The sequence below is a fragment of the Nyctereutes procyonoides genome, unplaced genomic scaffold, assembly GCF_905146905.1.
Source record: "Nyctereutes procyonoides isolate TBG_1078 unplaced genomic scaffold, NYPRO_anot_genome, whole genome shotgun sequence".
NCBI lineage: Eukaryota > Metazoa > Chordata > Mammalia > Carnivora > Canidae > Nyctereutes > Nyctereutes procyonoides.
In genome coordinates, this window is record NW_026575049.1 from 51,686,113 (window position 1) to 51,706,906 (window position 20,794).

A 20,794-nucleotide genomic window follows, 5' to 3' on the forward strand; every position below is an offset into this window, starting at 1 on the left:
CAGTACCTGGGCTCTGACAGTTAATAATATTTTGAATATCACCTCTGGAATTATGGGAATTGAAAAATCATTGGGAGATACAGGTCCTCTGTGGTGTTAGAGGTTTGAAATAAAAGTTTTATAAAAACAACCTGGGATAACATTTTAATTTCTTTTAGTGTGTGTGTGTGTGTGTGTGTGTGTGTGTGTATTTAAAATCTGAATTAGTACTCTGGGACTGAAGCATTACTCCAGGAAGCACAATCTAGAGGTGTTACCTATATAATCATTTTTTTATGGGAAAAGAGTGATTGAGACACTGGACTCCACTGGACTCCAACTGTTTTTATTCAAATACAGGAAATACAGGAGTTTTCCCCTTAAGACTTAAGAGTTTAAAGCACTAAATTTAGCACCCTATAGATATGTTTGCTTTTTTGAGAAAAATCTTATCTCTTACCAGGAAGTGTTGTAGTGATAGAGTGATGGAACAAAAGTCTTATGAGCTTCTCTTGTTGTGTATTTTTCTCTAAACATATTCTTGCCTTTCAGAACCACTGTTAAACCAGTGTGTCATCCACAGCTATGTTGTGAAATAATTAGTATTGTATCTACGTTTAAATTTAGCTTCTACTTGCTTGTGAATCCAATTCAGAAACCTATTCCCTTTGGACAAAAACAAGGAAGAAATATAACTGCAGATGGAGCTGGGACAGCCTAATAGTGTGGCAAACTGGTATGCGGACCAGGGAGGAAAATGCTTTCTTTTCATGTAGTACTAGACTAGTGTCCTCCAGCAGAAATATAACATGAGCCACAAATATGACCCCCGTATGTAATTTCAAATGTTCTAGTAGCCCTATTTAAAAAGTGCAAAAAGAAATAGATGAAGTTAGTTTTAAATACATTTATCTCTATGTATCTGAAATACTATTGTTCTAACTGGTAGTCAGTATTAAAAATTACTAAGATACATCAGTTATTTCATTTTTTGGTACTATTTGAAATCAAGTTGCCTTTTGTACTTCTAGCATGTCTGAATACGAGCTAGCCATATTTTCAGTGCTCAGTAGCCATGTGTAGTCAGGGGGTACTGTACTGAATACCATAGGTCTAGACTATTTCTAAAAAGATAATCATTCTATTTTTCACCTGATGCTCACAACAGATCAAAATGGTACATACAGAGATGATTACTTTTTCTTCTAGCCCTATAAGGACCTCCTTGTTAATGTATCTGGGACCAACTTATGAAATGTTTGCCATAGGGCAAGAAGAGAAAGGATTGGCTTTAACATGGAAAGGGGATACTCAGGAGACTCAAAGCTTTGTGAAGTGGTCATGGCACAGTACTTGAAGGTTTTTATGATTGGTATTTATGATCTAGGCTATCCAGATGGTGTCTTTCATGAAAATAGGTATGGAAAGTATAGTTATTTATCAGGAACAATATGGTATAATGGAATGAGTTCTAGATCAAGGGTCAGGAGAACTGGACACTAGTCCAGGTACTGGTCTGAAGGGAGAAAAGCCTGTTAGTATCCATTTTCTTACCTAATTCTTACAATAAGCCTAATGGGTGGGAATTACAACCAACTCCAGTTAACAGAGGAAGAAATGGAGCCTGGAGAGGTGGTATCTTGACTTACCATAGATTTAGGATAAAATCTCAGTTCTGATTTTAAAGCTGCTATGTTCTTAATATTATAACCTATAGGTATGGCATATAATAGCTTTATCTTTTGTGAATTAGGGTTCACCTAAAGAAACAGAGCAGGCAGGCATGCATGCATGTGTGTGTGTGATAAATATCTGTTACAGGGAATTGGCTAATTCAATTTTGGAGATTAGTTACGCAAATCCCTGTAAGGATGTCATATCTACATTTGATGCTGGAGTCCACAGAAGAGGCAGTGATAAAGGGAAGATGACAAGCATGCTGGAAGCCACAGCATGAGCTGGAACACCATGAGATCAAACTGAGCTCCATTTCCATCTTGTTCCCTCTCACCTTGTTCATAAAAGAATTCTGCAGAAACTAGGGTTCTTCATCATGGAATGAAACACATATACTTGGCCCAGGAGTCAGAGAACCTGAAGGGGAGGATCCAGGGGAAGGTGGAGCCTTGCAGGTCCTGTAGCTGTTTCATAGCAGTGAGCTAAGTCAGCTGATCAGCAACAAAGTATAAGAGTGACAAAATGGCTAGAGCTTCCCTTGATCACTTTTCCCAAGAATCTTCCCTGTGGCCCACCTTGATGGGAAACATATAAGGGAATTCTGGGTAATGTAGTTCAGTCTATTTAAGTTGACACATAACAAAGCCACCACATAGGTATTGGGTAAATATTTGTTGAATGAATGAATGAATATTGTGCTGCTTCCCTTGGAAGTTCTTTGGAAACCAGAACATCTAATGACTCGTATAAGCCAAGCCATTTGGAATAAGTCACTTAATCCTTTGAGTCTTAGTTTGTCTATAAAACTCCAAGAACAATCCCTGTTTTCCCTATTTAATAGGACTTTTATAGAGATCAGTTGAGATGATCTGAACAAAAGCACTGTGAACATTATAAAGCATAAAACAAAGGTAATGTAGTATTATTTTAATTATGAATGTTGTTACTACTTGAGCTCCCTAATTGATCACATGGAGTAATAGTTCCTGAGCAATTTGCCTTTTAGGTGTGCCAGGAAGATTAAATTGGATGAAGAATATAGAAGTACTCTGTCAGCTATGCCATAGCATATACTTCAAAGGTGAGACTTCAATTATCATTCAACACTGAGCTACATTTGCACATAATGTTTTAGTTCTGGGCTAAATGGCTTAGAGGGACAAGCGTATAATTGGTAACCCTGGGAGCTGGAGGGCAGTGGCCATTTCTCAGATGGGAGTTGTGGGCAGTGGATAAAGTTTCTGTTCTATAAGTCTGAGCTTGGATTTCATAGCAGCCAAACTTGCTCAGCAAGATGAAGAAATCCCTGCGGAAGTTCTTAGTGAAGATGGCATAGAGGAAGGGGTTGGCACAGGAATTGATGGGATAGAACAGGACCAGGAGGATCTTTGACTTGGACACAGTGATGAGGGGCACCTTGAGGGAAGCAGAGATGGCAAAGAAGGATATGGGTGCCATGCAGAGGAAGTCTGTGAAGATGAGCATGGCCATGCGCTTGGCAATCTTGGTATCACTAGAGGAGGACACGATGTTGGGGTTTCTCACTGTGAGGTAGATGTGAGCATAGCAGCCACAGATGACCACAAAGGCTAGGACATTGAGCACAAGGAGGGACATAACATACAGTTGTGACACGGGGCTGTCAATATCCATGGGCAGGCAGATGCTCACCTTCATGTAGCTGCTGATGCCAAAGATGGGAAAGAGCGCAACTGCAAAAGCAAAGATCCAGCCGAGCAGCATGACCCCGGCAGCGTGGCGGAGCTGCACTTTGCACTCTAGCTGCATGGCATGGGTGATGGTGTGCCATCTTTCCAGTGTTATGGCTGTGAGAGTATAGACTGAGAGCTCACTGGCAAAGACTGTGAAAAAGCCAGCAGCATCACAGCCTGCTCCAGTTTGCCAGTCAATGGCATAGTTGTGGTACTGGCTTTTGGTGTAGATATCAACTGATGCTATGAGCAGCAGGTAGATTCCAATGCAGAGATCGGCAAAGGCCAGGTTGCACATAAGGAACCGGGGGACTGTGAGTTTGTATTGGCTGGTAATCAGGATCACCAACACAATGATATTCCCTGTGATGGCCAGGATGCTAATAAACCATATCAAGACTCTGAGAATATCATGCCCCATGATATCTTCACATGGATTGAATGCATCTGGCTTAGGGGAGCAAGTCACATCAACCACTTCATTGCATAAGTCATAGTCAGATTCACTGTACATGTCAAATCCTTTGGCGTAACTGGATTCCTCGTCTTCTGCCAAAGAGATTCTCTGACCCCTAGCCTGAGTCATATCCTCAATTTCTCGTCTTAAAATAGATTTGTTGCAAATCGGATGAAGCTCAGAGCTAGAAAAATACAAAAAAGGAACAGAATCAGCATCCTGGGTCCGGAATGGCAAATACATCACTGTTTCTGCCCAGGATAGAAATGATGGGGTTTCTTCCTGAATTTTTTTTTTCTCTTCTCAGTCTGTCTGCCCTTGAGGCTAAGCTCAAGGGTTAATGGTGCTTACTGTAAATGAACAGAATGACATGTGTATATATTCCTAGAGTTGGATGGCCCACTGGGGAAACCATCTGGCCACAACCTGAATGTGGGAGGAAGGCGCCTGGGACTAGCTAAGCTTTGCTGTTAAGTGCAAATAATTTACAGACCTTATATCTACTCCACCCTTTGCCTTCCCCTTATTCAGCTATCTGTTAATATGCCTGAGTAGGATATAATGCTATTCCTCTACTCTCTACTCCACTTGCTGGAAGATCTGGACTGTTTTCTAACTGAAATGAGAACTTACTTGCTGCTTTTATCTACATGAAGCAGAGAAGCAGAGTCTATGGTCAGTTCCCAGCCAGGGCCTCTCTTTAGCTCTCTGGTACTCAGACAGGTGGGAGATCTGCTGATTAGCCCAAAAGGTTCCTCAGGATCCCCTTCTCTATTAGCTTACTTGCCAGGAGCCACACTAGGCCTCAGGTATATGTTGGCCTACAAGGTAAATCTGGGTTTTGCATATTAAATAATTACCTAGTGAGTGCTGAGAGAGCAAACATAAGAATGCAAGGGAGAATCTAATTCATTCTCAGATTATAACTCATTCCCTGGGGGAGCTTGGTCTTCTTGGGGTCACTTTCCTATCTTGGTTTTTCCTTTTAACTCAAATGTACAAGAGGCCTAGTCAACAGAATAGAGGTATTTTTGGAAGGGATTTGAACAAAAGCCAAATGACAAATATTCTATCCATATGGATGATTAGTGCTTGTAAAGACAGGGGGTAATAGTTCTGTTTTGAAGCAAAGGCTAGAGGAAAAGAGATGTTTTACACCGAGTCTCTTCTGGATGGAAAAAAAATTCACATAAACACAAACTTTCTCCCACTTTCCCTTCCTGAGAGCCAAACCCACAGCAATGTTAAGTGACTTTTTCTCTCAAACCCTAACATGATCTCATATAAGTAGGGAAATGAGTGTTAAATCCTTCAAAGAATTCCCTCTCCATAAGGAGAGAGTAGTTGGGGGAGTAGAGGAGGTAAAGTTTGCATTTGATTCTGAAGGAGGGGTCCTGGTTAAGTGTTATGACATATACGGACTAAACTTTTCCCCATCAACCTCTATGAGAAAAGGCTAGGGAGTGTGCTTTCCTTTCTTTATTCCCTTCTGGGAAGTGAATTGAATTGCCAGGAAGTCATTGTCTCTTGGCCAAAGGGTCTCTCTTTCTCTTTTTTAATCCTGGTGATGCCAAAGATAGGAAAGGATTTAATCCTGGATAACGTGTCATCTTTCATTTTAGGAACTGGTTGGGCTTCTCATATCACTCCCAGGTTGCATTAAAGGAGCAAAACAATAGTGTACATGTAATTGAAAAAGCCAGAAAAATCTTTTGGTTTTTGTCCGAGATCTTACCAGAAAAGTGAGGCAAGGCTCAGAGATGGGCCCAGGGAGGACAGGACAATCACTGTAGTCCTTCATCTAACTTGTGACTCCTGAACCCTGTCATTGGATTAGTAGCAGCCCAATTGAAAGAATAGAAAGTAAGTAATCTGGTGCCTACAGATGACAATTCCGTTCGGTAAACTAGATCTGACTTAATCATCTAGAGACCGCTTCACTTCCTGGGGCTTAGTTGGCTTCTGTGAAGATTCTTAATGTTGATAATGCTGCTAACATATTTTAAATATTGATGCTTCCCTTTCCTGAAACAGAAATGACCCAACCACATGAATATAGAAAAGGTAAACAATGTATATCTCTTAGAAAAGGATAGAAACAAAAATAGAAATGAGAGACAGTAGTCTTGCTTCTGCAATACTTTAGCAAATAATAAGCATCATAAAGAGTTGGGAATTCTTGAACCCAGATAAACCAATGAACAGATTCTTAGGATGTGTGTAGTAGAATGGCCCAGAGGCTAGGTTTTGGAAACGAAGCAGAAGGTTTGGATCTAAGTTTGGTTGGTGTTGGTCAAGTTATTTACTGTCTCCGAGCCTCTGTTTTTGCTTCTGTGAGGAGGGAATAAAAATACTATTGCCTTTATGAGAATTATATGAGATAAAGTTGGGAAATATCATGGGGCCAGGCAGTGAGAACTCAGTGAATATGAGTAATACCAAGAAGATGACAGTGGTTACTTACTGAGTTTATGTTGGGGTCCAGGCCCTGAGTGGGTACTTAGATGTATATGCCACAGTGCACCAATTTAAAATCTAGTTGGAAATCTAGTTAAAATCTAATTAGGAAAGGCCTAAATAAAACTAGCATCACAAAATGAACAAAATAACATTACAAGTTGAGGGTAGAACTCTCACAAAGAGCTATATGGTTCAAGGACAAATAAGGTGTGTTAATAAGGTCTTTTGGTGAAAGTCCAGGAGGGCTGTTGACCAAAACCTCACAGTCACAAGGACCTAACATTTACATCTTGGGCATTGTTGCCAAATGAGGATTGGAAGAACAATTGCATCATACAACTTTAAACTTGAATGTCATTACTAAACCACATCTAGGGTATACAATGAAATGACATCATTAAAAAAATCTTGTAGTTAACTCATGAATATCAGAACTATTTTGTGTTTGTGAGTTTGTTAAATATAAAAACTCAATGCTCACTGCAATTTTTGTTACTCTGTTTTGGCATCTCTTCCTAGGAAAGGGGTAGACCTCTCCTTTGCTGTACCAGACAGGCCCTGATGGTAAATTACAATAGGGACCTAGCAAGGATGAGAGCCAGGTGATTTGGGGGCAATCAAGGAAGGCTTCAAGTCATAGGACAACGTTAGACACACCTGGAAATTTCTGGTTAGGGGGAACCCTGAAGCTGCCTCTATGTTACCATGGGGTGGCAAGACCAGAGGAATCTGAGCAATGCAGGTAGGTAACATATTCCTGTAGTGTGTTAGCACTGGGCCAGACAGCATATAACATGCAGTTCTTACAATGATCTTGACAACTTCGGAGATTGGTCCTGAAGGGCATTGAGTTCCAGGGTTTTCTTTGGTAAATTGGTATCTTTCTTGCCCTGGCTGGAATAACTTGTCTGGAATATAAAAGAGGCAAACCTTGCTCCCCAGCCTAAGCCCTTCCACCTTGTAATCATCAGGAAGAAATTCCTGGGCCCTTGAGCTAATGTGTGAGAAGTGTCCAATTCTGGATTGTTTCTCACTGATACATGGTATTTCTGAAAAGTAGCCCCTTGTCTGCAAATCTTTGGAATGGGTGTGAGTGTGGGCTTCTAGTTACTTTGAAAACATTTTAGGTATATACTGTTCTTTGTTTTGTTTTTATCTTGCTTTTGAGAAGGGGCTAAGTCTACATGGGCGGGTGAACGTGTGTGAAGGTTGTTCAATAGAGGAGACTGTAACATACAGTGAAATGACACAGGGAAGCTCTATTAGTGCTGTGGTGCTATTCAAGAGTGCGGCAAGGCATCACCTGAGTGTGAGTGTGTGGTATGGACTGTGTTAGTGAGCTCAGGGGAGGGTGCAGGCTTTGAGAACTCCTCCTACCCAGTGCATTCTACATGCCCTGGATCCTTTAAATGTCTGAAACATTTATATGCAATCTCCAAAAGAGTCCCTCTCCACTTTCTCTCCAGATCCTCTCTGATTACCTCATCTTTTTTACCAGTTGCCTCCTGGGTTTTGTCTCTGTCTGGATTACCCTCTTTTCTGGGCTTCTTCAAATTTGACCAGCCTTGAAAGCCAAAGTGAACAGATGTCCCAATCTGAGTCCTCCCTGTGAGGTGCTAAGATCCAAAGATGGATTAAGGAGTCTTGGAGGGGTTGGGATGTATTGTGTATGTGCGCATCAGTGTCTGGTAGGGCATTTATGCTTCTCCCCTCCAAAGTTGACTTGTATGGTCCCTGGAACATGTATAGGTGGCAGAGTGTGGGACTTGAAAAATAAATCCATAAGAAAAAAGGGAAAAATACTCATTAAGTATCAGCTATGAGTCAGGCACTATAATTGGTGTTTTTCATGTTGCCTCATTTAATATTTGGAAGATTATCTACCATTGTGGGTAGACCTCTGCTGTGAGCCCATTTCAAGAAAATTGGAAACCCTTCACAATACTGAAGTTTTGATTTAGAATATGCCTACGGGCTTTTATCAGGGTGGTCTCTGTAAGTGGATTCACTTCATGCCACAGATAAATAGAAGTTGCGCACCAAAATGCCCAAGTGGGGCTCAAGGGATGGACATAGGAAGACTCACATTTGCCGTCTCCAGTTTGCAAAGGCACAGCAATGGCTAGGGTAGGTGAGGCTGGCCTCCATGAGGGCGACAAACTTCTCCAGACTGGGAAGCTTTTTCAAGTTGTATGTTGACCTGGCCCGGAACTTCTTGAGATTTTCTAATCCATAGCTAGGCAGGGAATGGATCCTGGTTCTTGAAATGTCTCTAGAAGTATAAAATGTAAATATAACTTGATTATTATGGACCTAAAATTTTCTGCTTGATTAGCAGGCAAAATGGCAGACGCAGTAGTGATATTCTTACATGGGTGAGGAGGGAGATACCAGTTGATCCAACATACCTCAGTCAGATCAATATGTAGCTACGAGGACATTTGGTTTCCTGGAGGCCTGGCCTTTGTGTTTGAATAGGAGGATGTAGATAACAGGCCTCTCAAGATACCTGGATATACTCTCATCCTGCCTGACCTGGGGCTTAACTTTAGCCATCTCTCCTTCTATAGTCTGTCTTGAAATAGGTATCCATTAATTTACATAGGCTCAAGAGATGAAAGCCATTTCCTCCCCACCATAAAGTCAGCTATAAAAATATTTGTGATGAGCTGGTGTAGAACCTGTGGCCAAATTTTAGAAAAGTAAGAAGGAAAAGCACCATAAGGGGAAGAAGAATCTGGTAGGCAGTAGAGGCACCCTTGGTACAAAGTCAAAGTGGTGATAGAGAATGGTGGTAACGACAGCCAGACTAGCCCATGTATGTACCCTGCTCCCCTACCTATTAGATTTGTGACCTTGGTAAAGTACTGTCATTTCTCCGTGTCTGTTTCCTCAGCCATAAAATAGGAATGGTAATAATCGTAGCTACCCCAGAGGGCTGTTGGGACAACTAAATGATTTAAAAGTACACAAGAAACTTCCTGGCCAATGGACAGCACTTAATGACTGGCAGCAATTCTCAGTAAACTTCTCTGTCTCTCGTACATAGTTATTCTTGCTTTGTAGGAGTCTCTGCCTGAGCAAAGCAGAGGGGATCTACATGAAGGGCCCCCCAAAGTGGACAGTTTAATCAGGTCCATATCCCTGGAGGGCTCTGAAGTCCTATTCTTTCTGGCAACTGCACCAGTGACATTGGGTACTTTCTGGCAGCATGATTAGCAGCTGTAACTCCCAAAACAACCAAGACTAGCCAGTGGGAGGAAGGAGCTTTAAATGGTACCAGCTTAGACCTGTTGGGGCCAGCAGGTTAGTGAAGGAGTGCTTCTGATGGGGTGGTGGTAGCAAGTGATGACCAGGTTGGACTCATCTCAGGGCACTTGGATATACATGGCAAAGGAGAATCTTTTAATGTCTGCATTTCCTATAAGTCAAAGCATTGGGTACTTAGAGCAATGAAACTTGGGTGTATGAAAATATTTTTGCTATGCCATATGTTCTCACGGTCTGGTGAAAATTACATTCTCCAAACCTTGTTGTCATTGCATCATTCATTTGCTTTCTCAAAAATCCTTAATACTTCCTGTTATCCAATGAAACCCACCCCTATCGCTTCTCGGCCTTTTGGCTAAGATCAAGTGAAACTCACCCCTAACTGCTTCTCTATTTGTCACCTCCATTTCCCAATTAAACATAAAATAATGACACCAGTACCTGCTACTGACAGCTATTTTCTTATAATCCAATCTGATTTCTTCCCAACCCCTAGAGAAATACTCACCAAGGTCCTATCTTCATTCTAAGCTTCTCGATTTCTCAGTTATGTTTTACATGTAAAACATTCATTCTTCCTCGATAAGACGTTTTCATGGCATCACATTCTATTTAATTTTTTCTGATGTCTTCTTTGACCTGTATTTTGTTATCCTTTCTCCTCTATCTTTCCTTTAAATATTGGAGTTTCTCCAACCTTAAGTCACTTCTGACTGTATATAACTTTCTCAGGTGATCTTACCCATGTCCTTGGTTTCAGATACCAGAGATAGGCTGATGGTTTCTGAATATATATCCCAGCTCAGATCCTACTTCTGCACCCCAGGCCCAGATAATCAGTTGTCCATCAGACCCCACTATTTTGATGACTTTCAGGTATTAAAACTGAATTTACTACCTTCTATGTAGGTATGTTCCTCCTTTTGTTTTTCCCATATCAGCAAATGACTCCTCCATTTCCCCCTGTTGTTCAAGATGGAAATTGGAAGAAGTCCTTGATTCCTCCCTCTGCCTCAGTTGGACATTGGGTTTTTTGTCTTTTTAGGCCTGACTTTACATCTGTTTCAAATCAAATTACTCTTCCACTGCTTTAGTTTAAGTCACCTAGACAAAGTCAGTATTCTCATAACTATTCTTGTGACCATGGCATTCCTCAGGGTTCTCCAGGGAAATAGAACCAATAGGATATAAAGAGATAGATTTATTATGAGAATTGCCTCATGGGATTATGGAGACTGAGAAATTCTGTGACATGCCATCTGTAAGCTGGAGAATTCAGAAAGCTGGTGGTATAATTGAGTCCAAGTCCAAAGGCCTATGAACAGGGAGGCCACTGGTCTAAGTCCCAGTGTGGAAAGCCTCAAGAACCAGGAACTCCAATGTCTGATGGCCAGAGAAGATAGATTTTCCAGCTTCAGATTAAAGCAAGTAAATGTGTCTTTTCTCTGCCTTTTTGTTGTTTTTGGGCCCTCAACTGATTGAATGATGCCCACCCATTTTGGAGAATGAGATCTTCCTTTACTTAGTCTACTGATTCAAATGCTAATCTCTTCTGGAAACAGTCTCATAGGTAGACCCAGAAATGTTTGGGTACCTTGCTGTCTGGGCATCCCAAAGCCTAGTCAAGTTGACAAATAAATAAATAAATAAATAAACCCCATCACAACCATCTCTCTCTCTTTCTCTTTCCAATGTAATTTTTACACTGCAGATCGGCATTTTTACAAAATTATAACCCAATCAAATTGTGACTTCCTGGTTAAAACTCTTCAATGATTGCCCTGGATGTGCTGTGTGGATCATTTGTCCGGTTTCTCTAACATACAATCTGTGCCCTTCTCTATGCTCTGCACTGCAGGAGGGGTGGCCTCCACAGTTTCCATTTCCTAGATACCACCTTGTCAGTCAGCTTTCAGTTGGGTTCAGCAAATGAAACTGGTGGGAGACTGGAGGGTAAGAGGAGGAGTAAAAGCTAAAGTATTTCTCATCTGTCCTCCACAGTTTATCTAATGACTCCAACTGTCACTAGATCTGCTGAGGATCCAGCTTCTACTCAATTGGTCCTCAAGTCCTAGATTTAGGACTTGGTTGGTTACCTACCAATGCTAATCCCTGGACTGCTTATCCTCTGCTTGATATTTGGGCAAATTTCCAGCTTCTACTCAATTGGTCCTCAAGTCCTAGATTTAGGACTTGGTTGGTTACCTACCAATGCTAATCCCTGGACTGCTTATCCTCTGCTTGATATTTGGGCAAATTTACATTTGAGAGGTAGTGGAGGTAATGGTTACCTTTATGTAATACCTATATATATTTCACTTAATCCTTTCCTTGTTAGTTCCAACAAATTTGGTAAACTTGGCATCTGTCATTCAAATACTTCTCTGTGCTTACTGATTTTTCTTTTTAAATATTTTATTTATTTATTCATGAGAGACACAGACAGAGAGAGAGGCAGAGACACGGGCAGAGGGAGAAGCAAGCTCCATGCAGGGAGCCCGACTCGGGACTCGATCCTGGGTCTCCAGGATCACACCCTGGGCTGAAGGCGGGGCTAAACCGCTGAGCCACCCGGGCTGCCCTGCTTACTGATTTTTTGCTTGCTTATTCTATCACTACTGAGAGAAGTGATTAAAATCTCCAACTATGTTTTTGGACTTGTATGCTATTACTTTCAGTTTTGTCATTTTTGTTATATATATTCATATATATGAAAAATTATAGGTACATACAAATTGAGCAGTTTAAAATTTTCCTGGTGACTTGCATTATATCTAGTAATATTTATCTCCTAACGCTTTGGATGCTGCTTCACAGGTTTCCTCCCTGACCACCAACTGTTGGAGTATCTATGAGCTCAGGGCCTAGACTTCTTTCCTCTGTTTTCACTTAATCTGTAGGTTTATTCATCTAGTCTTACAGCTTAAACCTCATTTTCTGTTGATGGACCACTTATATTTATCCCTAGACTATCCTTCTCTCCCAAACTGCAGGCTCTTAAATTCAGCTGCCTCCTTAAAATCTCTATTTAGATGTCTGATGGGAAGGCCAAACTTTGGATATTAAAAATCAGACACCTGATTGTCCCCCTAAACCTGCTCCACTTGGCACTTTTCCAGTTGTTAATGCAAAAACTTGAAAGGCATGTCTGGCCCCTCTCATACTCTCATACTTCATATGCAAACCCTCAGCAGAATATCTTGGCTTTATTTTCCACATATGTCTGGAACTTAACTTCTCACAACATTCATTGCTATCACCATGGGGTAAAAGGTCTGGTGTTCCAAGGTATCATTTCTAGTTATTTCCTAAGCATTACAATTTTCAGAGCTGGGGTTCCTGGAAACAAGAGTCTGATCCAAGAACCTTTGTCCCTGTGCTAAGTATTCATTCTCCACTGCTCAATGATCCAGCTGTCGTGGCCTGTTCTCCACTTACACTTCCCATTGTTCCAGAGCTTCTCAACGTTCTTTTCTGCCCTAGAAAATCTCTTCTAATTTCTGTCTTCACACAATTGCTACACTGACCGATTCTGCTACTGACACTCACTCTGGTCTCTGTGTCCAATTTCTTGTTTCAACTGGCTTTTCTCCTCCCAACCCCCTCACATGTGAAAGGAAGCAGACTACTCATTTTGTCTAAAACAGTTCAAGGCTCCATCTGAGGAATGAGATGAAGGCATAAAAAAAGTCCTTCAGGAACAATTTACGCCAGGGCAATCATTACCTGCCATGAAAATTTTCATATTTTTAAAAGCAAGCAATATAAAACAGAGGACTATTTTTTCTAGTTACATTCCCCCCTTGAGTTCAGAATATAAAAAATTCACATTAAATTAAGATTTCTAAAAATAAACAAATTTTTATATCCCATGCTGTGCTCTCTTCTTATCTCAGAGACTGCGGTAGATTAAAGATGACTGCAAATTCTTTACACTCTTCCCATCCAGGGTCTACTTGCCTTCCCTTGAATTCAGGCTGCACTGTGATGTCTTTGGACTATAATAGAGTATGATGAAAGTGTTGCTTTACCAGCTCTGGATCTTGACTTTAAGAGCTCTGACAGCTTCTATATTGGTCTCACAGAGCCCTAAGCTGCCATGAAAGAACTCCGAATGCCCTGAGACAGCCATGCTGGGAAAAGTCTGAGCTGTGTGTAGAGGTCCCAGGGGATGAGACGATCTATGTCCACGCGCGTGCGCGCGCACGTGTGTGTGTGTGTGTGTGTGTGTGTGTGTGTGTGTGTAGGAAGGGAGGGAGAGAGATAGAAATGAGCACAAATACACAGGGCATGTGAGTGAAGGGGACCACTTGGACATAGATCCCCAGTCACCTGAGCTGACATCATATGGATCAGTGACAAGCCACCCACATTTCTGAAACAAGATTATGAACAAAATGGAATGGTTGTTTTGAGCCACTAAGTTTTAGGACAGTTTTTATGCCATAATAGAGATCCCAGACTCCCACTGAAGTCTCTGTGATTCTATCCATCATTTTTTCCTTGACTGCCATTAAGAGTGCAATAGCATAATATATTCTGTATATTTTATGCCTTGCTCACCTCTTACTTTGTTTTACATACTAGCTCTTGGTATTTGCATTTTATTTTCTCTTTGATGGAAGAGGGCTCCTTGCATTCTCAGCAGTGCCTTTCAGGTAGTAAGCACCCAGAAAATTGTTGCTTTGTTTGGAGAGACTCTGGGGAGTGACACTAAACAAGGGTGAGAAAGGAAAAGCTAGGTCACCCTGGCCAACTGTGATGTCCCCTGACTTCTGGCTGTTTCAAAGAATCTCCCACCTTGTGCTATCTCTTCCGTTGTTTTGTATTGCTTGACTCTTCATGTATGTTTATTTTGTCTGCTCAGATTTCAGATGCTCTGAGAGCTGGGATTATTTAAGATACTTTTGGTATTACACATTGTATCTAGCACAGGGCTGGGCTCAGGAAATCTATTTTGTAGATAGTGGTCTTTGGAGCAGAGATGCCTCATTACTAGAACCCTAGTAGGAATGAGAGGCCAGAGCAAGTCTTACTGGAGAGTCATGCTAAAGGGAGAAGCATGCAAGGCAGACTGAGAGAGGAACTCTGGTTTTCAAGGTTGTTCAGCAAAACAGTGCTTCTGCAGCAGGCTATTACATGTGACTGAGAGTATCAAAGGCACCAAGGGAGGGAGCAACCTTGTGCTAAGTTTACAAGGAGATGGACACGTATGACAGAAGCAGCAGAGTAATATGTTGGGTGGATTGACCTGAATGCCTGGGGGTTAGATTGGGAAGGCTGCCTGGGAAGCTTTGGTGCCTTTCCTCCTGCTACTGTTGCGGAGCTAGCTTGTGGTGCAGATTCCTCCTTCTACAGCTACAAAATACATGAGCTGTTGTCATTAGCTAGAACTAGGTGGCTTCGCAGCTGTGAGGCTAAGGCATCTTGTCAGAGTCCTGGGATCCAGATCTTCTGTTGGTGGATGTTGAAAGGAGGGAGTGGTTGGTGGGAGAGAAATGTAGAGTCACTCACAGTTCAGTAAAGCCAGTCTTCAGCAAAGTGGTTCCTGGGTGACAGGTAAGTAAAAGTCTTTATTAGAAGGGTTTACTTAGAGCTTGCTGGATACTTGCTGGAGTGAGTAAACCTGGGACCTGTCAACACTTCCAAGTTTGGGACTGGCAGAAAAATGTTTCTCTGGTACCTCCATGGATTAAGAAAAAGCCAGAGAAATTTCTATCAGCAGGGACAAAGATAAGTGCATAGTGTTGAGTGTGGTTTGAGCCTTTACAAATATTCCCACTTTTGCTGTCTGTTCCCCTAAAATTCTCTCTGTCTCTACCTTTTTTCACTGGCTATGATCTTTCTGCATGGACAGGAAACCTAATGTTTGATTTCAGTTTCTTCATAAAAGCACTTTTTCTACTTAGGATGCAAATACCTGGGAAGGAGGGATTGAAGTGTGGAGGTAAAGTAAGTCTTGAGAACCTTGAGCCTGGCACATAGTAGGTGCCTATAAATCCTTGTTAAGTGCATTGGAAGGAGAAAGGATTGAAAGTAGGAAGGGAATGAAGTGACTGTTGCAGGAAGTCAGGCATAAGCACTCTCTTCCCCACATACTGTCACTTCATCTGTTAAAGTCACTGTATCACATGACAAAGATTTATTGGGCATCTACTCTGTTATTATAGCCACCTCAGGAAAATTTCTGCAGAGCATGTTGTTCTGGGCAGTAACATTTGTCCCTCGACCAGAATGATACTTGAGGGCAGGCACTGTTTACTTTTAAATCTCTCCATCCCTTACACCTAGCATAGTACCAGATACATAGTAGGTGCTCAATCAACATCTACTAAATGCAGGACATGTATGACCCAATATGCTCAGTGGATAGCTGAGAAGGTTTATTATTGATGTGGTTCTGGGGCTGGTGGGCTGGACAAGTGGGGAGGGCTAGTTGTGAGCTGGTGTTTTTAATCCTTCTCTTTCAGGCTGGTCTAATAACTTTCTTTTTTTAAAGATGTCACTTTGGTTAACATTCAGCACATGCTATATTTGGCAGTAACTGGTTTTGAGAATTTAAGTCCTGAAAATACTAACAGGAGACATACTGGGATGATGGCTGGCACTAAAGAGATTTGGTAATCCTAAATTGTTTCAACATTGTTAGGGTTCCTGGTTTTGAGACACAAAGCAAAAAGGAGACAGCTGTCAGTAATAAGGCACTGAGTCAGGAGAGGCAGGAGTTAAATTGCACTCTGTGCCCCATTTAATAAAGTATGTTATAGCCAGTGCCACAAATTTGATTTGAACAATTTCTATTTTTCCAGCAAAGATGTTATTACAGGTCAATCATTTCCATAAGTGAGAGCACATTTCTGGTGTATAGTACACTGACAGATGGCTAGAAGACCTCTCTTTCATGATCCCAGGCGGAATAAAAAGGCAATTTACTATCTATAGGACTGTGGGTACACTGGTAATGGAAGAGAATCATTCTTATACAAATAACTCCGTGTTTGAATCTGAACTATCAAATGAATCTGAGCTATAGCCAAATCAATTTGATAAACCATCAGAATATGATTGTACTGGCTCCAGCCTGCAAAGGCAATGCATTAAATTTTCCCCACAGGAAACAGTTACCCAAGGAAACAGCAATTGCTTGATTGCTTAAAACACACACACACACACACACACACACACACACACACACGCCACAAAACTTGAGTGAATTCAGAATATAAGGTGAAAACTTAAGATGGCCACTGATGTTCAAGGTCGACTCCTGAGGGGGAAATGGATATGCTAGGCTTCTCCTCTGAAACTTAGTGGAGTGTGTGTATGTGTGTGTGCATGTGTGCACATGCCCCTGGCCTTGTCCACATCTATTTCTCTTTGTAGTGGAACATCTCACTCTTGTACCCTCAGGTGTTCAGTGATTCCCTGTTTTTCACTCAACTAAAAACTTTTGCCTTCAGTAAAGGAGTTATTGGTTTGGGTTCCTTTCCTTTAACTCTCTTGGAATCCTTTGCATGCATCTCCTGGGGGACAAAGGACTGAATCTGTTGGGAAAGCAGGTTCACCATAGTCAGCTTGTGAGGAGATATTCTGGAGACAGGGTGAAGCTTCCCGATTCCCAGCACTGGCTTCTGGAGCAGTAACATCAGCTTTACCTGGCAAGTTATTAGAGATGCAGGTTCTCAGGCTCACTCTTGACCTGGTGAATCAAACTCTGGGGGTGGGGATCTGCATTCCAGGGTTTTATAAGCATGCCTAGTGATTATGATGCATGATCAAACTTAGAACCACTCACAGCTGAGCTGCTTATGGCTGAGCTCTACTCTGGAATTGTCTTCTCCTGACGTATCCAAGATTTGCCTCCTCCCCAGGGAGGAGCTTGCAGCTCATGATTATTGATGAAGAAGACTGGCCTCTTGCCTTTACTTAATTTGGTAAAACTTTGAAGGGCCATCGTAATTTCACAGCTCCCATGGAATTAGCTGAGGCTTCTGTTTCAAATCCATTGCAGTTTGACTTCCCTCTTAGTCTGATGGTATTCCCAGCAAGTACTTCCCACATGCTCCAGTAGCACTCCCCAGTAAGCCTCCTGCATACAAACATCCATATCACAGTCTTATTTGGGGGAATGGAAACCTGACTCAAGGCACCGTCAAAGCCCTTGCCTGAGCAGCTAGCTACTGTGCACTAAGTGGTTTGCCCAATTTGCACTCCTCCTACTCATTAACCTGTAGCATCTGGGGTGGCCTAGTTCTCTGCACACACCTCAACCAGCAGCTCTCAGGTCAGTATTTGGCTGGGGTTGGCACCTCAAGTTGTAGAAGTAAGAAATGGAATAGACCATAGAATCCAAGTTCAGCAAGCAGAGACTTGTAAAGACATCTGCATACTAACCTGAAAGCCCCAGAAAGGGAAGTTTGATGTTAAGGTGATCAATCCTCTTGCCCCTAAAGGGAGGGGAAGAAGGCTAGCACATATTTTAAATGTTATAGGCTAAGCTTTTGGCTAAGATCATGCACATACATGTATCCTCATGCATTGGGCTGAAAAGACGTGGGCAAGTATTATCACTCTCTACCCTTTTAAGTCATGGCAAGTGCTTCATAATTTCTTTAGTTTTTCTGTAAATGTTATTCACTTCATTCTGGCCAGATATGTTGCTTTGGTAAAAGGTTTGAAAAATGCACCTGTTACTTGAGGACTGCTTGTGGAGCTGCTTGTGAAGGTGACATCCATCTTCCTGCTGGCATTTGTGGCAGGACTGGCTGGGGGATTCATGTCCAAGTTCTCCATTAGACACTCAGATGAGACACATGGTGCAGTGCCGCAGCCTGGGGCCTGCTTATGCACCTGTAGGAGATCTTCTTCTGTGCTCTGTGTACTTATTTACTGGTGTTCTGGGAGTCTGGTGCTCACAATTATTTTCCCTTTCTGTTTGAGTTCACAGCCAATTGTATAAATTCTTGACATTTGATTAGACATATTTATGTGCTTTAGACAACATGATGTGGTGGGAGTACATGGAATGTAAGGCAGAAGACCTAGTTTCTGGTCTGGACTTTGTCACTTACAGTTCCAGTCTGATGTTCAGCAGGTCATTTTAAATTTCTAGCTCTGGTTTCCTGGATAAGGAGCTAGACTCATCAGATGCAGTCTAATTCAAATGTTCTTTGTATCAGGGTGATTAATGTGCTATGATTTAATAGTACATCTGGCACAGGTAATATATGAAAACGTATCCCATCATAGGAACATTCAAAGTCCTTAGGACTTTCAGGTAAAGGAAATTGATAAATTGCTATTCTGGTGGTCAAAGACATCAACAGCATTGTCTCTGTTTCTTCCCCCAATACTTGAAGACGAGGAAACATTAAGCATTATACATTCTATTATGCCTGAGAACTACTTGGTACTTCATCATGACTTACTATTTTAAGGTTTATATTTAATTATTGTCTGACTCTCTTAGGAGAATATAAGCTTCCTGTGAAGAGACCAAGGCTTAGAGAGGCAAAGGAATGGTTTAAAATCAAGATAGTCTGCTCTGGCCTCTCTACTTTGATCACACTGACATTTCCTTCTCTTGCATGTATTGGCCATCTCAGGGAAGGTATGCTAAAATAACCACTGAACTTTTCAAAGAGGCAAAATCCTATATATGGGTCAAATACATACTCTATCATCAATAATAACCATTTGTGGAGTTTCTCATCTACCGGACACGGTCTTGTTCTAGAGATACATTAGGTTTCAGCCTGAAGGAGAATACAAACTTTTGGGTGAAAAGGAGAAAGTGATGTTGACAGATGGGAGGGAAGGAGAGAAGTAACTACATATGGGAGCCTATGTTGACTGCCAAATAGGACGTGCAGGCTAGTGGCTCTCAAATGCCTAAACTGACCTTGGGCAGGCCATAGAAAGATCATTTAGTAAAACTTCAGATTTTTTTTCATATGTTTATTTCTTTGCTCACTGTTTCTTCTTGCATCTGATGTCTTACTTTTTGGTTCCTTCCTTCCTGCAGTACATTCATCAGTAGATGGGGAGTACATCTTGTTGAGAGCCGAAGAAAACACATTTTAAAAGAGTCGGAGATTGGGGTCCCTGCCACCAATCTAAAGGCTGCAGAATTCAAGGGAAGAAGAATTCACTGTTGGCTGTTGCCACACAGGGAAGAGGTGGCAGCAGGAATGACCCTAGTGGAAGGGCAGGGGCCTGTGAAAAGAGAGTCTCTATCTCTTAGAGGGAGAGATAGAGATGAGGAAGCAGCACCAGGAGAAGAGGTGGTGCTGTGGGGCACCGCATGGAGCCCAGAAGATCTGGATTGAGGCAAAAGGGATCCAAAAATAGTTGTGCGTGTATATCTTTCAGAGGAAGAAACTCCTGGACATTGAAGATGAGGAAGGAGAACTATGCTTTCCCTTCCAGGGAAGAAATGTATAGTGGCTAAGAGCTTGTGCTCTGAGTCAGACTAGTCTAGTGTTAAGTGTATGCTTCAAAATTTGCATGACTTTGGGTGAGTTAGTTAACCCCTCCCATGAAAGTCAGTTTTTCCTTCTCTAAAATGGGAACAATAGCTCCTACCACAGAGGATCTGACTCAATGTAAGATTACATTTGAAAGTGCATCTTAAGCTTTTAAAACACTGTCTGGGGCTTGATAAGTGCTCATCAAACATTAGTTGCTGTTATTGTTGCTGTTATATTATTGTAAGTCAGAGTGTAGATGAGCCCAAAATTGTCCCTCTAAGTCTTTGTAGATGACACAAATAAAAATTGACCTTAATTGTCAGCCCTATATGGGAAGCTTCTCTGAATTGGAGAAAGTTGACTTCTAACTTGTACATGTTAATCTCCAGCACGTGGAAACAGGGGAAGCTACTTACAGAATGACTGGTCCAGAGGCTCCGTGGAAAACATCATTAGGCAATTCTTCCAAATTATTGTTATCACTTAGATTCCTGGGGATGGAGTTGAAGAGAGAAGAATGGAAACACAAAGCCACATAGATGTTACTGTTGTAAGAGCCATTTCCCTCTAAATGGCCTGGAAGAAGAGACAGGGCTACTTACAGCTCATCTAGTTGGGTTCCGTTGAATGCGCAGTTGTGTATTTCTTGAATGCCATTCTTATTCAGCCATCTGAAATAAAAGGCCCATTAAAAAACCAATAATGTCAGATGCAAACAATACAGGGGTTTCATAATTGGAAGCACTGGGGCAAGGTCAGACATTGCAGGT

General features: G+C 41.7%; 1 protein-coding gene across 2 annotated transcripts in view; it reads right to left on the reverse strand.

Annotated features, from left to right (window-relative positions):
• Positions 1-2,787: 2,787 nt before the first annotated feature.
• FSHR (follicle stimulating hormone receptor) overlaps positions 2,788-20,794 on the reverse strand; it is a 175,736-nt gene continuing 157,729 nt past the window's right edge. For both annotated transcript variants that reach the window (XM_055328935.1, XM_055328934.1), the window contains 4 exons: positions 20,627-20,695; positions 20,441-20,515; positions 8,372-8,557; positions 2,788-4,009 (listed from right to left, as the gene is read on the reverse strand). In XM_055328935.1, coding sequence (XP_055184910.1) covers positions 2,788-4,009; positions 8,372-8,557; positions 20,441-20,515; positions 20,627-20,695 — 1,552 coding nt within the window. The remainder of the gene's footprint in view (positions 4,010-8,371; positions 8,558-20,440; positions 20,516-20,626; positions 20,696-20,794) is intronic.